Here is a 20,074-nt window from a genome sequence, read left to right on the forward strand (position 1 = left end):
TTCGTTAAAAAAAAAAAAAGCGTTAATTAAATTTGTGATTGAACTGAATATCCCAAAATATTTAAATAAATGGTATTCTATTCTTCTATTATTGTTTAACAGTGTGATTAAAACTGCAATTAATCATGTTTTTTTAAATCTCGTGATTAATTGCGATTAATTTATTTAATCATTTGACAGTCCTAATTTTAACATGTTTGGATTTCTTCTAAAATGTAACCTTAATCTTGAATTTCCTTGGTTTGTAGTGCTTGGATTTGGAATACTTACAACATGCCTCTAATATTTTCTGCTCTTAAATTACAGTTATACTCAACCTAAACTCCAGTTCAATGTCATTTTTTCTCATGGAATAGATAAAAACTTGAATGATTCCTTGAGTCATGATATTTGGCAATTAGAAACTTTGTTGACAAAAAATTGTACACCAAATGTAATTCTGTCTTAAAAAGAAAATGCATCAGACTTTGAAAACAAGAATGAAAATCTGGGAAAGTAATTAAACTACTAGAATCCAAAACCCCATGCTGTTGCATCAGTGTGGCAATTGAGCCAAGTAATCCACCATCTGAGCAGTCTCCTCCTTATAGCCAGTGAAATTGTTGCATGCCAATTAGCTGTACAGTAAGGTAGTGATTACCTCTGATATCATGATCTAGGAGTCTTGGCATGGCATAGATACATGTCTTGGTGTTGCATGGATGTAATTTGTCAAAGTAAAAAGTCAAAATGACTGAGAACTTCGATACCACACCGCAAATCCCCGTAATGATTGAACTTGTTGATATTATGAACAAAAAGAGCTCCCAGCCATGCTTGTAGCTCTTTCCATGGCTTCACACCAACTCAACAGACATTGTAGCCTTGAGTGACACACTGTGACAATACTGGAATTTTATTGTATAGATAAGAAATCTCAAGGTAAATGCAGAAAAGTCACAGCAAAGTTCTCTTACAGTATTAGGGCTTGCCTATAAAGGGAAATTGACCAGAATAACTACTGTGAATTGTGCTATTCTGAAATAGCTCCCAATGAGGGCACTCTTATTCTGGAATTTTAACAATCTTATCACCTGTAATAAGCCATGTTCTTTGATATTTCTTAATTGAGAATTTTTTTTTGTTTTGTTTTGTGAGCAGGGATTTTCATATATCACAGCGATTACTTCCCTTCCATGTCCTTACGTGAAGTTTTTTTCAACAGAAAACGAGCATTTTTAATACATTGTGTACACCAGATGCACCCGATTTCTGTGCATTGGAAAATTTCCTAAAGCTGGGTCAAAAAACTTAATTCCAGGCGTTGCATAGTTGGATAACTATTTGTGTAATTAATTCTTTCATGTGAGGAGTAACAAATTGATTGAGCAAGGTGAAGTAGTTGAAGACTCTAGCCTACATTCATAATAACAAAATGATTCTGTTAGGTCATCTTTGACCTCAGATTGAGATTTTGTAAAAATGAGCTTTTATGAAACCTAAGAGAAATGCAAATATTTTTAAGAGTTAAAATATATATTCTGTGGAAAGAGCTTTGTAAAAATATACTCCTCTACACTGTTTGCAGCATTCTACTAGTGCATGGTACTAAATTGACACATAAGCAACTGGACCCGTCTTCATTGTCCAAACTCTGGGGAAAAAAATAGACAAAATATTTTAACTGAATTTAAAAAATATATCTTCTACCTGTGTCATAAATATAAAGGGAAGGGTAAACCCCTTTAAAATCCCTCCTGGCCAGAGGAAAACTCCTCTCACCTGTAAAGGGTTAAGAAGCTAAAGGTAACCTTGCTGGCACCTGACCAAAATGACCAATGAGGAGACAAGATACTTTCAAAAGCTGGGAGGAGGGAGAGAAACAAAGGGTCTGTGTGTCTGTCTATATGCTGCTTTTGTCGGGGATAGACCAGGAATGGAGTCTTAGAACTTTTAGTAAGTAATCTAGCTAGGTATGTGTTAGATTATTATTTCTTTAAATAGCTGAGAAAAGAATTGGGCTGAATAGAATAACTATTTCTGTCTGTGTATCTTTTTTGTAACTTAAGGTTTTGCCTAGAGGGACTCTCTATGTTTTGAATCTAATTACCCTGTAAGGTATCTACCATCCTGATTTTACAGAGGGGATTTCTTTACTTCTATTTACTCCTATTCCTATTAAAAGTCTTCTTGTAAGAAAACTGAATGCTTTTTCATTGTTCTCAGATCCAAGGGTTTGGGTCTGTGGTCACCTATGCAAGTTGGTGAGGTTTTTTATCCAACATTTCCCAGGAAAGGGCGGGGGTGCAAGTGTTGGGAGGATTGTTCATTGTTCTTAAGATCCAAGGGTCTGGGCCTGTAGTCACCTAGGCAAATTGGTGAGGCTTTTTACCAAACCTTGTCCAGGAAGTGGGGTGCAAGGTTTTGGGAAGTATTTTGGGGGGAAAGACGTTTCCAAACAGCTCTTCCCCAGTAACCAGTATTTGTTTGGTGGTGGTAGCGGCCAATCCAAGGACAAAGGGTGGAATATTTTGTACCTTGGGGAAGTTTTTGACCTAAGCTGGTAAAGATAAGCTTAGGAGGTTTTCATGCAGGTCCCCACATCTGTACCCTAGCATTCAGAGGGGGGAGGAACCTTGACAACCTGTTATTCGTGTGGGGTGATAATCCCCATAGAAATGCCTATAAAGAAATAAAATAAGAGTAGCATCAGTTGTGAGGAGACTTGTTCTTAAAATATGAATTTTAACTTGACAATGCACTTTTTAAATACAGATTGGTAAACTTCATATTAGCATTTCAGGATAGATGTCACAGTGGTCCCTTCTGGTCTTATAGTCTATGAATCTATGAAATTTGCTATGCAGATTTTGTTAAGTATTACATTAAGTGTGGTTCCATGATTACATTATGCTGGAAACATGGGTAGGAATTGTTTCAAATACATTTTTACTTTCGGTTCTGAAGTATTATGACTACAGTTTTGTTTTTGAAGAAGACCCATACATCTCACATAAGAATTTGAACTCCACTGGAAAAGGTTCAGTTTGAGTTTTAGTAGGCATAGCAGTCTGAGAGAATTAATGTAGCAAGGGCTGTGATTTTTCTGAGGATGCCTGCTGACAATCTCCTACTGTACAATTTGTTTTGAAAGCATGTGTTTTAGTAGTACTCAGTCAATTAAAAAACCTGCAGGATGACAAAAATGTCAAACATTAGATGAATAAGGCTATTGACATCTGTTAAATAGACCAATTACTTTATTTTGATTCCTTGTTTTTACAGGGGAAGATTCATAGATATTTAGGTCAGAAGGGACCATTATGATAATCTAGTTTGACCTCCTGCACAACGCAGGCCATAGAATTTCACCCACAACTCCTGCGAAAAACCTCTCACCCATAAATAATACAGCTAGGGAAATATATATAAATTAGATGCAAACCTGAGGTAGCAAAGTGCAAGACTGTTTTACAGCCACATTCTCAACTGATACTTTCATGTTGCAAGTAATATGTAGGGTTTAATTCATTTTTTCAAAATAGGTAACTAATTACAAAAAGGTATTTTAGATCGGCATAGCTCACTTTTTTTAACAAGATATAAATGTTCATAACAAATGAATACAAAAATTGATATGATTGGAAGACTTTTTTGGATCTTCAGATTTACCAGTCCAGATTGAGGGGTTGCTGTTTTTTGTTTGAAATTGATGGACAGCAGCATGAACAAAATTGTAATCAGATTTTTGAGAACCAAAGGCTTGTTTCTCACTCCTCTCTTTTTCAGATTGGTCTTTTGCCTCCAATAGAGAGACATTCTTCCAGGATCTGAAGACTTAACTATCGCCATCTGATGACTGACCTGGAGTATAAGGCTAATAAAAACATACCAATGTAACCCATTTTTATATATTTGCTTCACTAAAGTATTGTTGAGTCTGCTTGTTAGTTTTGAATCCTGGAATCTGTTCCTCTTAAAGGGCTAGCATTTGGCAATTCCCCCTAACGGGACTCATCTGGCATTGTACACAGGTAAATGCCAAATGCCCACTTCCTCCCTACTGTCTTCTTGTGCTCCCCTATTTAAGATTTCATTGTATTTTTAAAAGTGACCTTTATGGTTGCAAAAGAAACCTTCAAATGTGAACTCGGGTATAGCAATAATGTAGTGCTGTTATCCTGAGCCTGCATAGAGACTGAAACAATAACTTGGAAAGGTGTGAACTTCCTCTATTGGCACTACATTTAATTGTAACGTCCATCAGCTTTCTATTAAATACATTTTCCCCACCTGGGGGTTTTTCACCTTCCTCTGCAGCATGGGGCATGGGTTACTTGCTGATTTAAAACTAGTATAAATGGTGGATTCTCTGTAACTTGAAGTCTTTAAATCAGGATTTGAGGACTTCAGTAACTCAGCCAGAGGTTATGGGTCTATTACAGGAGTGGGTGGATAAGATTCTGTGGCTTGCAATGTGAAGGAGGTCAGACTAGAGCAGTGGTTCTCAAACTTTTGTATTGGTGACCCCTTTCAAACAACAAGCCTATGAGTGCAACCCCCCCCTATAAATTAAAAACACATTTTATATTAAACACTATTATAAATGCTGGAGGCAAAGCAGAGTTTGGGGGTGGAGGCTGACAGCTCATGACCCCCTGAGGGGTCGTAATCCCCAGTTTGAGAACCCCTGGACTAGAGGATCATGATTTTCCCTTCTGGCCTTAGATTCTAGCCTGTCCACACCTACCATGATGTTAGGAACCATGTGCTAACCATATGTATACATGTGAACCCTGTGTGAACACAATTACAATTTTTGGTAAAAGCAGTAGTGTAGTCAGAAACTTATACTTTTAATTGTATCTTCTGCACCCTTGTTGGTAGATTTTTAAAAATACTAGAATACCTCTAAACAGTAATGTGAGAACTTGTTCTTAAACAACTTCCTGCTGTAGTTGTAGCACCGTCTTTTTCCAGTTATACTTTCTAGATTTCTTTGTAGGATTCCTACCCTCAAGACTGGTGTATCATGAAACCTATGATAGCCACAGGGGCTGCAACTCTACTCATTGTATTATGGAGTCTTTCAATGTACAATTATAAAGGTTATTCTGCAGTAGTTTGTCCATTTAATCTAAAAGCTATTGACAGCTTTAAGAACTCTGAAGCTTTAATCTTCAACATTGTAACATTACTGCAGCAGAGTGACTTGGGCAAAGTTTGGAGAGAGTTTTAGCCATTTTAATGTTCAGACTATTTTTCATTTGAAATGTTGATATTCAGAGCTTTCTGGTCATGCAAACTATTAACCTACAATTTAGGCTGCTTCTGCTACAGTATTCAGATATTCTGGCAGACATCTATATAAAATGAAACTACACTATGGTTTTTCTCTCCTGTTTTTCTTATTTTTTTGCTACCCCTTTTTCTTGCTAAGGGAAAAAAGACCATTTAACTGTTAAAATCATCAAGGGTTCATTTTAACACACTGGACTAGTAATAAAGAAAATATAACTTAAAAACCAGTGAAAAACTCACTAATATTTCCAGATTCTTCTTGCTGAGTTTAGAAAATTGGCATCTATTGTAAAAAATAGCTTGCTAGCTGGCCGGAACTGGAATTAAAAAAACCCTAACTATATAATATAGAATGTGTGTGGGGCTGAGGCTGCAAGGAAAATGGACAGTATTTGTAGCTTGTGGAGTGTGTTCTTCTCTTGAGGTGCCAGTGGAACTCCCATTACATTCATGAGCACCACACAAGAATCAAACTCCCAAAAGAGCATGTCTGGGTTTTTGACTCTGCCTGTTTATGAGCAGTGCTTGGATCAAGAAAAAAAAAGATGGAGAAACCTAACTGCTAAACTAGCAGACAGTGTTAATTTTCCAGGAAATTCAGAACATTAAGACAGATTAAACATTTACTTTTAATTACTGGAGTTATGCTGGCTGAATGAAAATAACTGACAAAGAATTAAAACATTCAGTTCTTATGTAATTTCTCAACAGGAAAATAATCTCTATTAGCAGTTATTGAGTATTAATATTTTTATTTGATCCTTTTGGCTTCCAAAGCAAAGTGTATGGCAAAACGTCTGCTTCACATTTTTACAGTAAAATGGTAAATGCTTCTTAAATAAAAATATCAAGGATCAAGCTGTAAAACCTGCAGAATTTTTGAAGACCAAATCTTCCATTAAATTTTCTACTCATTTGCTGCTTCTCTGTACGGGAACAAATGGTGTTTTATTCATCAGATAGATCTCTTTTGGGGTCCTTCCATCAGCTTTATGGAGGCTAGTAATTTGGTATCTCAATTCCTTCCTCTGTTTTATTAAATTATTGTAAGATTCAACATAAATAGAAGGAAAGAAGCATTCGGTAATATGGTGGAAACTTAAGTATATTTTCATTTAAGTTATTGATCCTTTAGTGACCTGTTTTTCTAACTTATTTAAATTTTAATGTTTTCTTTTTTGCTAAAATAATTAAAAGTCTGAAGTTTTCCTACTTGTGTCAAGAGATCCCTATGAGCTATTTTGGTACTGCTAACTAAGCAATAATTCTTATTTCAATTAGCTGCCTGGGTTTTTTGGTAGGAAGCAATAGACCATTGTGTGTATTATTCTGTGCAAAACAAACTGACACATATCAAGAGGTTGGTTGTGAACTGTGTTTTGTTCCTTCTTTTCTAAACACAGGGTATCTTAGCTAACTAATTATGTTTTCAAAATATTAAATGGATAATACATCCTAACTACAGAGAGAAAATAAATGTAAAATAGGGGTAAAAAAGGACAAAGAAAGAAATACAATATAATCAATCTTTAATGGAGAACAAGGGAAAGATGAGCAGTGCATGGATAGAGAAGGAATTGTACTGTATTAGTCTTTTAACAACCAAAAAGATAATTTACCTGCAAAACTTTAATTTAGTTAAGTAGAGTTAACTTTGCACTTTTCAGAAGTTGGCATGGGAGATCACCACTGGATTACAGATGGATAGTTGGAACATCCATTCCCTAGATAAAAGGGATTAAATGGATTGAGATCAGAGGTGGGGACTTCAAAACAGGGAGCTGACAGGCTGGCAAAGTGAAGAGGGCAACAATGAAGGGAAGATGGTTAGCTTCTTTGGGTGGTTGTGTCCTAGGACTCAGGATATCACTGAGAGGTTCTTGTGTTTACTGCAGCCCTCCTTTCTTTCTACACCTCAAAAAAAGAAAAAAATGTATGTGTATTTACCTACAAACACATTTGCTTACTAATACGAGTAGGAATCCACAGTTTTAGTCACGGGAGATTGCTGGTAACTTAGTACTAAAGGATTAAATAATTAAAGTTGAACTATATCGCCAAACTCCATTTATTCATTCATACAAATTATTCAAAAGATACATATCTTTTGCAAACAATTTCCAAACGCATGTCTGCTTCAGTCTTTTTTTATGAGTCAGTAGTGCTGCCAAGTCTGATACTGCTACAGCTACACTAACTCCTCTGAATGATTCAAATAATAAATAGGTTCTGTGTTGTTTCACTCTGAAATTAAAATTTATCTGGTACTTTGGTCCAAAAAGTTTGGTGTTTTAGACTCTGCTGCAAGAAGTATCTGCATAATTACCACATCATCTAAATCAGTGATTCTCAACTTTTCTGGATTACTGTACCTTTTTCAGGTGTCTGACTTAAGGTTGCCAACTTTCTATCTGCAGAAAACTGAACACCCTTGCCATGCCACACCATTCCCCTTCTCTGAGGCCATGCCCCCGCCCGCTCCCTCCATCTCTACCTGTCTCCATCTGTCACTCGCTCTCCCCCACCCTTGCTCACTCTCTCATTTTCACTGGGCAGGGGGTTGGGGTGTGAGGGTGGGTGGGTGAGGGCTCTGGGGTGGGCCCAGAGATGAGGGATTTGGGGTGCAGGAGAGAGCTCTGGGCTAGGGCAGGGAGTTGGGGTGCAGGAGGGACTGAGGGCTCTGGGTGGGGGTGTGGCTCAGGGGTGGGGCCAGGGATGAGAGGTTTGGGGTGCAAGAGAAGGCTCCAGGTTACGGTGTTGGAGGGGGTATGGGCTCTGGGCTAGGGGTGCAGACTCTGGGGTGGGGCCATAAATGAGGGGTTCAGGGTACGGGACAGGGATTGGGGTGCAGGGGGGTGAGGGCTGTGGATGTGGGTTCTGGGGTGGGGCTGGGGTTTGTCGTGCAGGAGAAGGCTCTAGGCTGGCTCAGGTTGGGATGCGAGAGGGAGTGCAAGCTCTGGTCTGGGGGTGTGGGCTTGGGTGGGTCCAGGGATGAGGGGTTTGGGGTGCAGGAGAGGGCATGGGGTGGGACACAGGAGGGGATGAGGGGTGCAGGCTCTGGGCGACGCTTACCTGAGGTGGCTCCCAGGATCTCTCTCCGCCTCCTAGGCGGATGCGCCACCACATGGCTCTGAGCGCTGCCTGCGCCTGCAGGCACCACCACCTCAGCTCCCATTGCCCATGGTTCCTGGCTAATGGGAGCTGCTGAATTGGCGCTGGGGGCAGAGGCAGCACGCAGAGCCCCCATGGCCGCCCCTATGCCTAGGAGCTGGAGGGAGATGCCGGCAGCTTCCCAGGAGCTGCATGGAGGTGCGTAGGGAGACTGCCTGCGCTGCCAACTTGACTTTTAACAGCAGTGCTGATCAGAGCCGCCAGGGTCCCTTTTCGACTGGGCATTCTGGTAAAAAACCAGAGACGGGGCAACCCTAATCTGATTTTTGTCTTATGTACCCCAATTTTCACCTCACTTAAAAAAAATTACTTGTTTACAATACCATACATAAAAATACAAAAGTGTCACAGCACAATATTAGTGAAAAATTGCTTACTGTCTCATTTTACCATACAATTATAAATCATTTGGAACATAAATATTGTACTCACATTTCAGTGTATGGTATTTAGAGTAATATAAACAAGTAATTATATGAAATGTTAGTGTACTGACTTTTCTTGTGCTTTTATATAGCCTGTTATAAAACTAGGCAAATATCATCTAGATGAGTTGATATACCCCCTGGAAGACCTCTGCATATCCCTGGTTGAGAACCACTGATCTAAATTCTTCTAACATTGGAGTTAACAGGAGTATATTGCATTTAACTTAATAATTTGATAAAGGTTGTCATTCAGCCTTCCACAAAAGAAATTATTTTTCTACTTGTTCAGAGACTCTAGGCCCAAAGTTTGCAACAAAATTGTTTTATATAAGGACGTTATTTGGGGAGTGAAGAGCAGATGAAATGTTTTCAAAAGTAAGTAACCAGACATTTTTCCTTCTAGAAAAGCTGATTGCTTATCAACGGGAATTTCATGCTTTAAAGGAACGTCTTCGCATTGCTGAGCATAGGACCCTGCAGCGTTCCTCTGAGCTAAATGCCATCTTGGAGCAATTCAGACGTGCAGTAGCAGAAACAAATGGAAGTAAGGATGCATTAAACAATTTTTCAGGTACAAGCCATGATACAGGGTTTTTTTTATGCTTAACGTTTTACGTCTTTAGATTACTGATGTCTATTGTATATAATTATTAAAAGAAAATATCCTAAAAAAACAAATGCTTGAAAACCATCCAACAGTGCATATAGCTAGTTTATATAAACATGTTCTTATCTCTGGTACCTCTCCCCCTTCCTTCATCCTCCTTTCCCTCTGTTTGTTATATTCACTCATTGTATCATATTTTAAATTAGATTGTAATCTCTTCAAGGACTATATACTTGTTCAAGTGCCTAGTAAAATAGGTTTGGGGTTTCTGGGTGCTATTCAGTACAGGTGGTCGGGCAGCAATTTGTATAATATTTTTACACATTTTAAGCTAAAACTGATGAGCAACTTTTAAAAAAAAAAAAAAAAAAGGGAACTAGTAATCAATCCATGCAAAGGTTAAAAGTAGAATGAAATCCTCTTTACCTGCCAGGATCTGATTTGGGGACTCTGTGTTTCTAAAGTTTACCTTTTAAGCAATGCAAAGCATAGTAAATAGCAGCAAACATTTGTTAACCTTTTCTTCAAAACTAATAATTAAATATTTAAAAATAATTACCTCTTATTCCTTTTCATCAAATTATGAAGCAAATCCTCAAAATTAACAAGAGCTGTATATGGAAAGATTATTAGCTTGTAGCCTAGCACAAACATATTGTAACAGTTTTGTCACTGTTTCTGTTTTGAAATATATTCCCCTGACGTTGAGATTTAACTTGTCTCTAAAAAGTCAAAATTGCCAAAAATAATTTTGTTCCAAAGGACCTCAGTCTAGCTAATTAAACCAATACTCCCTGATTTTTTTCATATGAGAGAAGTACACCTAAAACAAATATTATTTGAGGTCTGCTGTCACTTCCTAGTTCTACTATAGAACGTTGAAAAACTTGGACAAGTAGTGCCTTTTATAGAAAGATGAATCTACTCCGTATTCTACAGCTCATGTTTTAGGTCCTCCAGCCAGGTACTGATTAAAAAGTTGTCCCTCAATATGTTAATGCCTCACTCTTCTGGATTTTAGGTAGCCACCTGGGATTCTAGGAGCACTGGGGACATTACTTTTTAAAATCTGTATGTAACATATCTTGTGATTTTCTTTCTGATGTGTACGTTGCCATTGTTAGCCATGTCATTGTGATATCAACATTGGACTATTGCAATGCGTTCTCCATAGTGGTTTAAGACTGTAGAACATTTAGAAGCTAGAGATCATGCAGAATTAGAGATGTCCCTGAGCCATAAAGTTTGGACCTGGATCTTAATCTGAACTTTCACAAAGTTCAGAGATGGTTGGATCTGGAGTTTTAGTTCGTGTTTGTCTTTATGTAAAATGTATTGGCCTTTTTGTACAGAATGTTTGGCCATAAGAAATCATATTATACCAGTTCTCCAAAGACTGCACTGTCTTTTTCTGTTCACTTCTTGGTGCAATTAAAAATAGTAATATATATCTTTAAAACTCAATATGGCTTCAGCATAGTTGCCTGAAAGATAGTCTCCCCTTCCGTGTGCTGTCCTGCCTTCTTAAGTCAGTTGTGGTATTCTCACTAACAGTCTCAGATTTGAACGAATGGTGGCAGTGTGTTTTTGCTGGAGAACCTTCTACTCTGTAATTCACTTACCGCATTGGTTTGACAGAACCCAAGTCGAGACTTTTTGGACACAACATAAAGACTAACTCTTCACTGTGACTTTTTCCTGGGGGATGTATGGGCTAGGTATAATTATTTTTAACATTGTAATTTTGGGATTGTTGCCTCTTATTTTGGGTTGACACTGGTTCACGAATTCTTGTGTTAAATTTAATGAATTGTAAATGTGCCAGAGATTACTATGATAGGTATATTTTAAATAAAATATAAATTCTCAAATCTATATTGTATTTGGTTAGTACCTTAGATCTAGAAGGAATCCAAATTGCTTTACAGATCTTATCATTCATCCACCCTTGAATACATTTGGGTGAACTTCCACGTCTACTTCTGCAATTGAAACTGCAGAGAAAATTTTGGCAGGAAGAGTGTAATCACTCAAATTGGAATTTAGCCCACACATCGAAGCTAACATCTCTACTCATTGCACTTTGTACAAGGGCCTTTTCAAGACTATAAGTAGTCAGGAGTTTAGTTTTAGATTTAATCCAAAAAAAGGTATCTCCAGTTGTATAGGAAACACTGGTTCATTTCAACATCCCAGGAAAGAGTGATATCTACTGAGTCACCATCACTTCTAAGGTAGGTAGGTTTTCTTTGGAAGTCTCCCAACCAGTTTCTGACCTGATCTTTGAGATTCATGAGATCTCAAAGGTCAATATGAGGTGCTATGGCTTTTTTTCTAATTAAAAAAATTGGCTACGGTTTTCATATTTGATTTAAGAGAGTTGACACATACTGGAAAGGGAATTTCAAAGCTGATATTTATGTTCCATTGTGGAAACATCTTTAGAACTGGTTTAACTTTCGTATTTAACTGTAGTAAATAATTTATATGCCTACTTTTGTTAGGTGTATCTGTTTTTATTACAAAAGGTATATCCAAATTTAATCCCTGGACCGTTGCACCGTATACTCTGTGAAGTCCTATTTCTGTGCAATATATTTGGGTGCAATGTATGTAAAAATGTGCATGCAATTTTAAAGTTATTTATTTGAGGATTAAATTGTTGCTTGAGCTCCTGTGAGAATAGATACAGATTATTTTGAATGTTTGGGGTATAATAAGCCCAATATACTGTATAATATGAAGACACATCCAAGGTAAAAATTTATGGAGGATTCTACTCAAGGTGAGTTATTTCCTCTTTGTCATTGGTCATAGCACACTGTAACTCACACGCGATGATGTATGATGTTCCTGTTTCCAGAAAACTGTTAAAAATCAATCTTGTTCATAACTCTTTTAAAAATTAAAAACAGAAAAGGTTTTACTTCTTGGTACGCAAATCTTAAAAATGGTTCCTAACTCAAACAAAGCATGAATGAATGATCAGTTTTGGAATTGCATATGATTTATTCCTGCATAAACATGTAGCCTCTCTGATTAATTTTCTTCATTATTGGTTTTATATGTGTTTGCAGATGAAACACTGAAATTGTTAAAAGAGCTAATAAGCAGAAAATCTCTTCAAGTGCCGAATATCTATTACCATTTGCCTCATTTGTTGAAGAATGAAGGAAGCCTTCAGCCTTCTGTGCAGATTGGCCTGGGACGAACAGGCGGTATGCTGGCATTATTTAAATAATATTTATATATATTATAAAGGTATATTATATATGTAAAATAATATATATTATATAAAAATAATATGTCGGAAGGACTTCCTAATTTTGTTTTGGTAATATCATAATTTAAAGTATTGTTTGGTAGCTGCAATTTTATTTGTATATCTCTTAGAACTCGCACTGAATCCAAGATAAAAGGAGTTGTCTTCAGTTTTGCTCTTTACTGCATAGTCCCAGATCACACACTACCCCCGGTGCTAAGGTATAGAATAAAAAGCACTTAATCTGGATCAAATTGTTTTATCTTTTAATGAGATTTATGAAAATTAACAAGGCATGGAAATAATACAGGCTCTGAAACTACTTTTCTGACACATCCCTTTGGCTACTCAGATATATAGGTACATCGAGCATGGATTTAACAGTTTCAAAGTTCGTGTCTGGTGTTCCCACCAATGAATTCTAGTGTATAACTCAGAAGACCTGGAATTATGGGTACCTAATGATAATTGGCTTGGTCCTTTCCATAAAAGTTGGACCTTGGTTGGAGGAGAAAAACACGTCTACTATTAGACTACATATTTTTACTCTTACTAATTCCTTATGCTTCGTAAATACAAAACAAGTGATTAATCCTCAAAAGTTCCGCTCCTTCATCAGTAGATCTTCACATAATTCCATTCTTGGAGCTGCAGTCCTTAAAGCAGATAAAGCCCAACCAGGGTCATATACTTGGAAGCATGTCTTCATGTCTATAAGGCATAAAGACCCCACATATTAATCCATATGTGTCTGTCTGCCTTTTGATCTGGAGCTGCTGATTCTCTCATAATGGAAGCTTCCTTGTTTTGATAGTAGTATTACAGTTAGTGTCTTTTTTGTGTTCTGTGCGTTTGATTCTGTTCTTGTTATAACAAAATGCATGCCCATATATCAATGTGCAGAATCAAGTCTTATATTCACAGTCACACCCACTAACAAAATGGAAATACGTATTTTACATGGAGGGCCCTTCTAAATGCATGTCCGTGAAAAATGTGTCAGACTGTGAAATCTGATCTCCCCCATGAAATCTGGCCTTTTGTGTACTTTTTCCCTATACTATATTGGGGGGAAAAGTATACAAAAGTACACGGTGTTTTTCAAACTGGGGGTCCTGACCCAAAAAGGACTGCAAGGCTATTGTAAGGGGTTGCGGTATTGCCACCCTTACTTCTGCACTGCCTTCAGAGCTGGGCAGCTGGAGAGCGGCACCTGCTGGCTGGGTGCTGAAGGCAGCACTGCCATCAACAGCAGTGCAGAAGTAAGGATGGAATGGTAGGGTGTATTGCCACCCTTACTTCTGTGCTGCTGCTGCTGGTGGCACTGCCTTCAGAGCTGGCGTCCAGACATCTGCTCTCTGGCCGTCCAACACCGAAGGCAGTGCAGAAGCACAGGTGGCAATACTGCGACCCCCCCCCATATAGCCTTGTGACCCCCTCTTGGGTCAGGACCCCCAGTTTGAGAAATGCTGACTTAAGGGCTTTATAGGTTTGTATTTTTCTGTTTTAAAATACATATTCATGCTTTCTTACAACACCATGAAATTTAAGATTTAAATTTCTGAAACTGAAATTCAAGATTTTTAAATGCTATGATTCTGAAATTAAAAATGGATTGTGAATTTGGTAGGGCCTATTTATATGTATTTAACTAGCAAAGTGAAGGATTCAGACTTTCTTCCACCGGTTTAAGCCAACCATATATTATTTCAAAATTTAAATTGCAAAAAAAATTATTTAAAATCAAGTGTCCTAAAAACAGTAGAGAAATTAAGATTTGCTTCACCATCCTTCTCTTTTTCTGTTGTGCTTGCTGGATAGGCATTTCTACTCAATGCAAATTTAACATCACATACCTTTCTAGGAGATCTGTAGTTTGTAAGCACAAGAGGATGAGTTAAGAATGCCAATCAGCATTTTCAGCTCTAACCTGATTTTGTGTATTAAAGGTGAGATCCCTCTAAGTACAGCTGCTTCAGCACAGGGCCACGACACTTCCTCATTACTGCATCCAGTCCTACTCATCCCTTTTATTCCCCCCACCCATTCTGCTCCCAGTGGGAGAGCAGCCCTTTGTATTGGGGGTGGGCTAAGGAGCACGAAGATTGAACAGCCATGTGGAAGATAGGGATAGCATCAATGTGGTGGGAGTCAGAGTGATGGTATTTGGGGTAGTTTATGGGGAAGAAGAGGTTTTAATAAGTTTCTTCTGCAAACGTTATTAAGTATTTTAATAAAAAAAAACATAGATTAGTTTGTGAAAAACTGTTGTACTAAATTTGGAGACTAAACTCTGGAAAGGGATTTTAGTGTACTTTGTGTAAGTCTAAGTGCAACCTTAACTAACTGGTACCACTGTTGTATGCATCTTAACAATACATCTATATTAATACTGTGACACTTTCAGCATTTGCTTTTTTTTTTTTTTTTTTTGGGCAGGTGTGTTTAGTCTAAGAGTTGATGTTGGTACTATTAATTGTATTCCCAAAGATACTGGTATGCTTTGAAATTGTTTTTGGTTACTGTGTTATCTCTTAATATTTTGAGTGTATTTCTGAATTAATGCTTTGTTATATAAAGACTTCTATATTGATTGTGTTTTTTTATTTATTTTCAGTTTCAATTGTAATGGGAATTCCCACCGTGAAGAGAAAAGTAAAGTCTTACCTTACAGAAACTCTTCACTCCCTTATTGATAAATTGTCTCCAGAAGAGAAACTGGATTGTGTTATGGTTGTCTTCATAGGAGAGGTAATCACTTATGTGTGTTTACATCATTAGTATCACATAGCAGTTTATTGTGCAATTTCTAAGAATTGTTTTGAATGTTCTACAAGGACAAATACATTGTTATAGAAAAATGTTTTTGATTTTGTGGTAGTGCATGAAGAGGCAGAATGTATGGTGCATGTGTTATATTGAGACACATCACATTGAAGTTGTGTGACAGAAGGACTTTCTGCTCAATAGAGAGAAGGTGGAGGAAGGTACAGGGGATCCATCATTTTGCAGATCCTCTGGTGCTTGCTCCCACTGGTGATGGTGGCATGTATCGATGCTGGAGAGCACTACTGCAGCTATTTGGGTGAAGTAGCCTCTGCAGAGATCCAGCTTGGTGGGGAGAATTCCTCTCTTGTACATCATCCAAGTGCCTGATCCTCCTGCTTTGGGTACTGTGCTTAGGATTTTGTCCAAAATGCATAATAGCCTATTGACAAATGTTTTGCTGTTTTTATTTTTATGGACAATGTTTCTTCTGCTAAAAGATCATTATTTTTGAACCTTGTCTTTTGGTGGACACCATTCAAACAGGATTCACTGGAGAGTTTGAAAGCTGATTTATTGTTGCTGATTACACTAGATGTTCTACCTCAGATCCTAAGGACAACAGGGTCCCATTCTCTCTTAGGAATGGTTTCAGAGGAACAGCCGTGTTAGTCTGTATTCGCAAAAAGAAAAGGAGTACTGGTGGCACCTTAGAGACTAACCAATTTATTTGAGCATGAGCTTTCGTGAGCTACAGCTCACTTCATCTGAAGTGAGCTGTAGCTCACGAAAGCTCATGCTCAAATAAATTGGTTAGTCTCTAAGGTGCCACCAGTACTCCTTTTCTCTTAGGAATGATTTTATCAGTTGCTGCAAGGGTTGAAAATCTCTTTTTAGAAATGTGTGCTTTCCCTGGCAGATTGTGGTCTGAGTTATAGAATCTGGGAGAGTTTATAAAGGACTTATTCTTACTCCTCTAACTGTATAATTTACTCATGAAGCAGTGTGATCACCTCTGGGGCTCATAACCTGAATCCATTAGATATGGACAATTGTGAAAACGGTCTCTGTTGTATGAGCCTACAATTGTACAGTGGCTCTATTTATTTTAACTTATATAAGCTAGAACCTTTCTATGAGTAAGTGCAGAGCCAAACAGACATGCAGATGGTTCTAGTTCTGTTATCAGAACACGCTGAGAATTCAGCAAACTCTAAGGCCTCCTTTTAAAGTTTTAGATTACTCCTCTTCAAATGTTAAATTAGAACAACTTGGAAGTCAATTCTAGGTCATATTGCTCTCCATTTTTCCTGCCTGTCAACCATGACCATCAGTCTGGATATTACATTTGGTTAGCTCTCAATCTCCATAAGCTGCAGAAAATGTCCTTGGAGCATCTCATGCAGATTGATAAGAGTGTAAGTGAAATTAAGACAAAAATTCATAGTGAATTTATTGCTACATGCATTTTTTCCTGCATTATATTAAAGACAATAAAATTACTTCTAGTTAATGTTTTTCTCATTTCAACCTATAAAATTTAGACACTTTCCTTTTCTATTTTGTTTTGCTGGGGTGGTGAAGAAGAGGGATTGTTCTCTGCTCTGAGGATAACAATTATCTGATATCCACTCTTTTCCAAAGGTAAAGAAAAGGAGTCGAGATCTGGGTTCAATTCTCAGTTCTACCACAGATATCCTGTGTGACTTTAAACACATCACATTTCCATACCTCTGTTTTTCATCTCTGAATCTGGGTAATTCTTCCCTTCTTCACAATGGTGATGAGGATGTGAAAATCATTCATATTTGTGAGGTGTTCCAAGATTCCGATTAATAAAAGCCACATACATGCCTGTAGATAAGCAAATTGCAAAATTTAAAACTGCAGCTATACTTTCTCTGGCAGAAGAGGGCTGGATGTGGCTTCATCTGGAGTCGGTCACTGGTGACCCACGTATCAGCTGTACTCAAGATGTTGTTTAGGAACAACACCATGAACTTCTCACACTCATCCTTGTGAGTTGTTGGCTCAGGAGTGAAAGATTAGGCTGAGAACCTGAATTTGAATCCCTGGCATGTCTAAGCATAGTGTACTTGCCACTGTAACTCTTGGACTGGCCTTGCTTTCCTTCCTTTCTCTTTTTTCCTCTTTCTTTACCATTCTTTTTGCTGTATTTTGTATTTTTCTTAAGATCCAGCTTCTTGTGGGCATAGTGTAAAATTTGCCTCAGGAAACTTTCCTTGACAACCAAAACTGCTTAAGAAATATTTCTCACTGAGCAAGCCAGGTATACTTCAACTTTTTGTCAGCTTCTGCAGGCTGGAATTGGTAGCTCTATTAGGAGTCTTGTTTGGTTATTTGAAGGATAGACCGCTACTGTTTAATTAAAAGCCTGATCTTGCACCACTAACGTCAGTGAGGATTTTGCCATTGATTTAATAGAAACATGATCAGGCTTCTGATGCACTGTTGGAAGCCTGCAACAAAAAACTTGTACAGCTACATCTAACAGAGAGGAAGATGGTGCCAAATATAACAGCTTACCATCTGTGGTAATTATGTCTGTAGCTCTGGGTCTTTCACTGCTTATTGATTTTATTTCATCCAAATATCAGTATATGGCAAAGCTAATTTTCCCAATAACTATACAGTGGCTATGCTGACTCCATATCTCATTTGTCAGAAGTTTACTTCAGTAGCCAGAAGATCCTTTTCTGCCATTCCCCGACCTCTTCATTGTTTCTCATTTTTTACCTGCATTTTATTTCAAAATCTTTTCTAGATGAATATTTTATGTTCATAAATGTAAAGGAATGTCTGGAGTTGGGATCATCAGTTCTTTATATATACCTGTAAGCTAGTAATAGAGCAGGCAGATTCAGAATCTTTGCCTCTTCCCAGTCCTGGGCTGCGGTTATATAACTAGTGAAGCCCATAGGGGTTTTGCCACTAACTTCAGGAAGAGCAGGAGAGCATGCTTAGTAGTGAGGAAATGATACAGCCATTAGGGTCTGCCTTCTCTGGGTAAGAAATTATGCCACCATCAAGTTGGTGAAGAATGAGATATACATTAGTTTATAAAGGGACATGGTCAACTTGAAAAACATTTCTGCCTACATTTTTTTACCTAGTTACAAGTAACACCTAAGATACTGTAATTGAAAATTCAATGGAAAAATATTTTTCTCTGCTTTTTCAGTTTTATTTTACCTCATCACCACCAGATGTGGTCTGTATAGGTCTGACCCCAGATTCTCCCCATGAGACACCAAAGTGGCAGTAGTACCAGCAGCTGGAGCTCCCTGCTTGTGAGGTCCATCCCTGGATTAGACAGTGATGCGAGCTGGACCCATGCAAGAGCTCTCCCCTTAATCTGGTTGATTATGTGAGGCAGAACACCCTCCATTGCAAAGGAGCAGCCCTTGAAAAACCCTTTTCTCTACAACAAGCACCAGAGGTGGGGGTGGCTGGAGCAGGGTGCCTGTCAGAGCGAGAGATCTGCATCTTCACTCATGTTTTGACAAATAACTCCTAATTCTTCAAGTGCAGCGCCCCTTCAAGAATGAGCACAGGAGCAGAAACCAGACCCGCTAAGCCCATGGCATCATTCTGCAGGGCTTCTCATGACCGTAAGGGGCACTCTCATAAGTATAAGAACATATCTTCTTTCAAGAGAAGGGATCCCTCCCTGACTCCATCCAAGTCGAGTGAGTCCTCATACGTGGTCCCTAAATACTTAGGCTCGGTTAAATCCTCCGATCATGAGGTCAAAGTATGAAGGAAAAAGGGTCTGCTGATACCAATGTAGGTTCTGATTCATAAGCCTAAATATTGGCACCTCCTGACACTATTTAAGAGCTTCAAAGTAGACTCTTTGGTGGTATTGATCTCTCTCTCTGCAAGACCTGCCTCCTACACTGACCATGGATGTGCCAGAGCTGTGAGTCCCAACTACTGGCATGCCTTGGGCTCTGGGACTAACTGAAACTTGCCCCTCACTGGAGGATATCTGTACCCTGCCTTATCCTTGGTTTCCTTTTCTTTCGGGTCTCACCCTCCTGAGAAACATTGTGATACCAGAGGAGAAAACTACCTCGAGGAGATGGGAATGTTCCCCTCCTAAGTCCTTAGGCAGAAGCTTTCACCCACTGGTACCAATGGCTCTGTTGGTTGAGCAGGAACCGGCCTTCTCTTTAGAGGAATTGGAGGCTCCAGACATTGCTTTATGCCCACACAGGGAGGTGAGTTCAGAGAGAGATTCAAGGCAATTCAGGTCTGTCCTTCACCTAGACACGACTACCCAAAGGACTGATGGTACCTGATCATAGAATCATAGAATATCAGGGTTGGAAGGGACCTCAGGAGGTCATCTAGTCCAACCCTCTGCTCAAAGCAGCACCAATCCCCAACTAAATCATCTCAGCCAGGGCTTTGTCAAGCCTGACCTTAAAAACTTCTGAGGAAGGAGATTCCACCACCTCCCCTAGGTATAGCATTCTGGTGTTTCACCACCCTTCTAGTGAAAAAGTTTTTCCTAATATCCAACCTAAACCACCC

At 38.4% G+C, this 20,074-nt stretch overlaps 1 protein-coding gene across 5 annotated transcripts in view; it reads left to right on the forward strand.

The window, feature by feature from the left end:
• Positions 1-20,074, forward strand: part of MGAT4A (alpha-1,3-mannosyl-glycoprotein 4-beta-N-acetylglucosaminyltransferase A) — a 133,285-nt gene that overhangs the window by 28,962 nt on the left and 84,249 nt on the right. For 4 of the 5 annotated variants that reach the window (XM_075130644.1, XM_048858381.2, XM_048858341.2 and 1 more), the window contains exons 3-5: positions 9,283-9,450; positions 12,564-12,704; positions 15,366-15,499. In XM_075130644.1, coding sequence (XP_074986745.1) covers positions 9,283-9,450; positions 12,564-12,704; positions 15,366-15,499 — 443 coding nt within the window. The remainder of the gene's footprint in view (positions 1-9,282; positions 9,451-12,563; positions 12,705-15,365; positions 15,500-20,074) is intronic. The other variant, XM_048858362.2, reaches the window with a different exon arrangement.

The sequence above is a fragment of the Caretta caretta genome, chromosome 1 (genome assembly GCF_965140235.1).
Source record: "Caretta caretta isolate rCarCar2 chromosome 1, rCarCar1.hap1, whole genome shotgun sequence".
Lineage (NCBI taxonomy): Eukaryota > Metazoa > Chordata > Testudines > Cheloniidae > Caretta > Caretta caretta.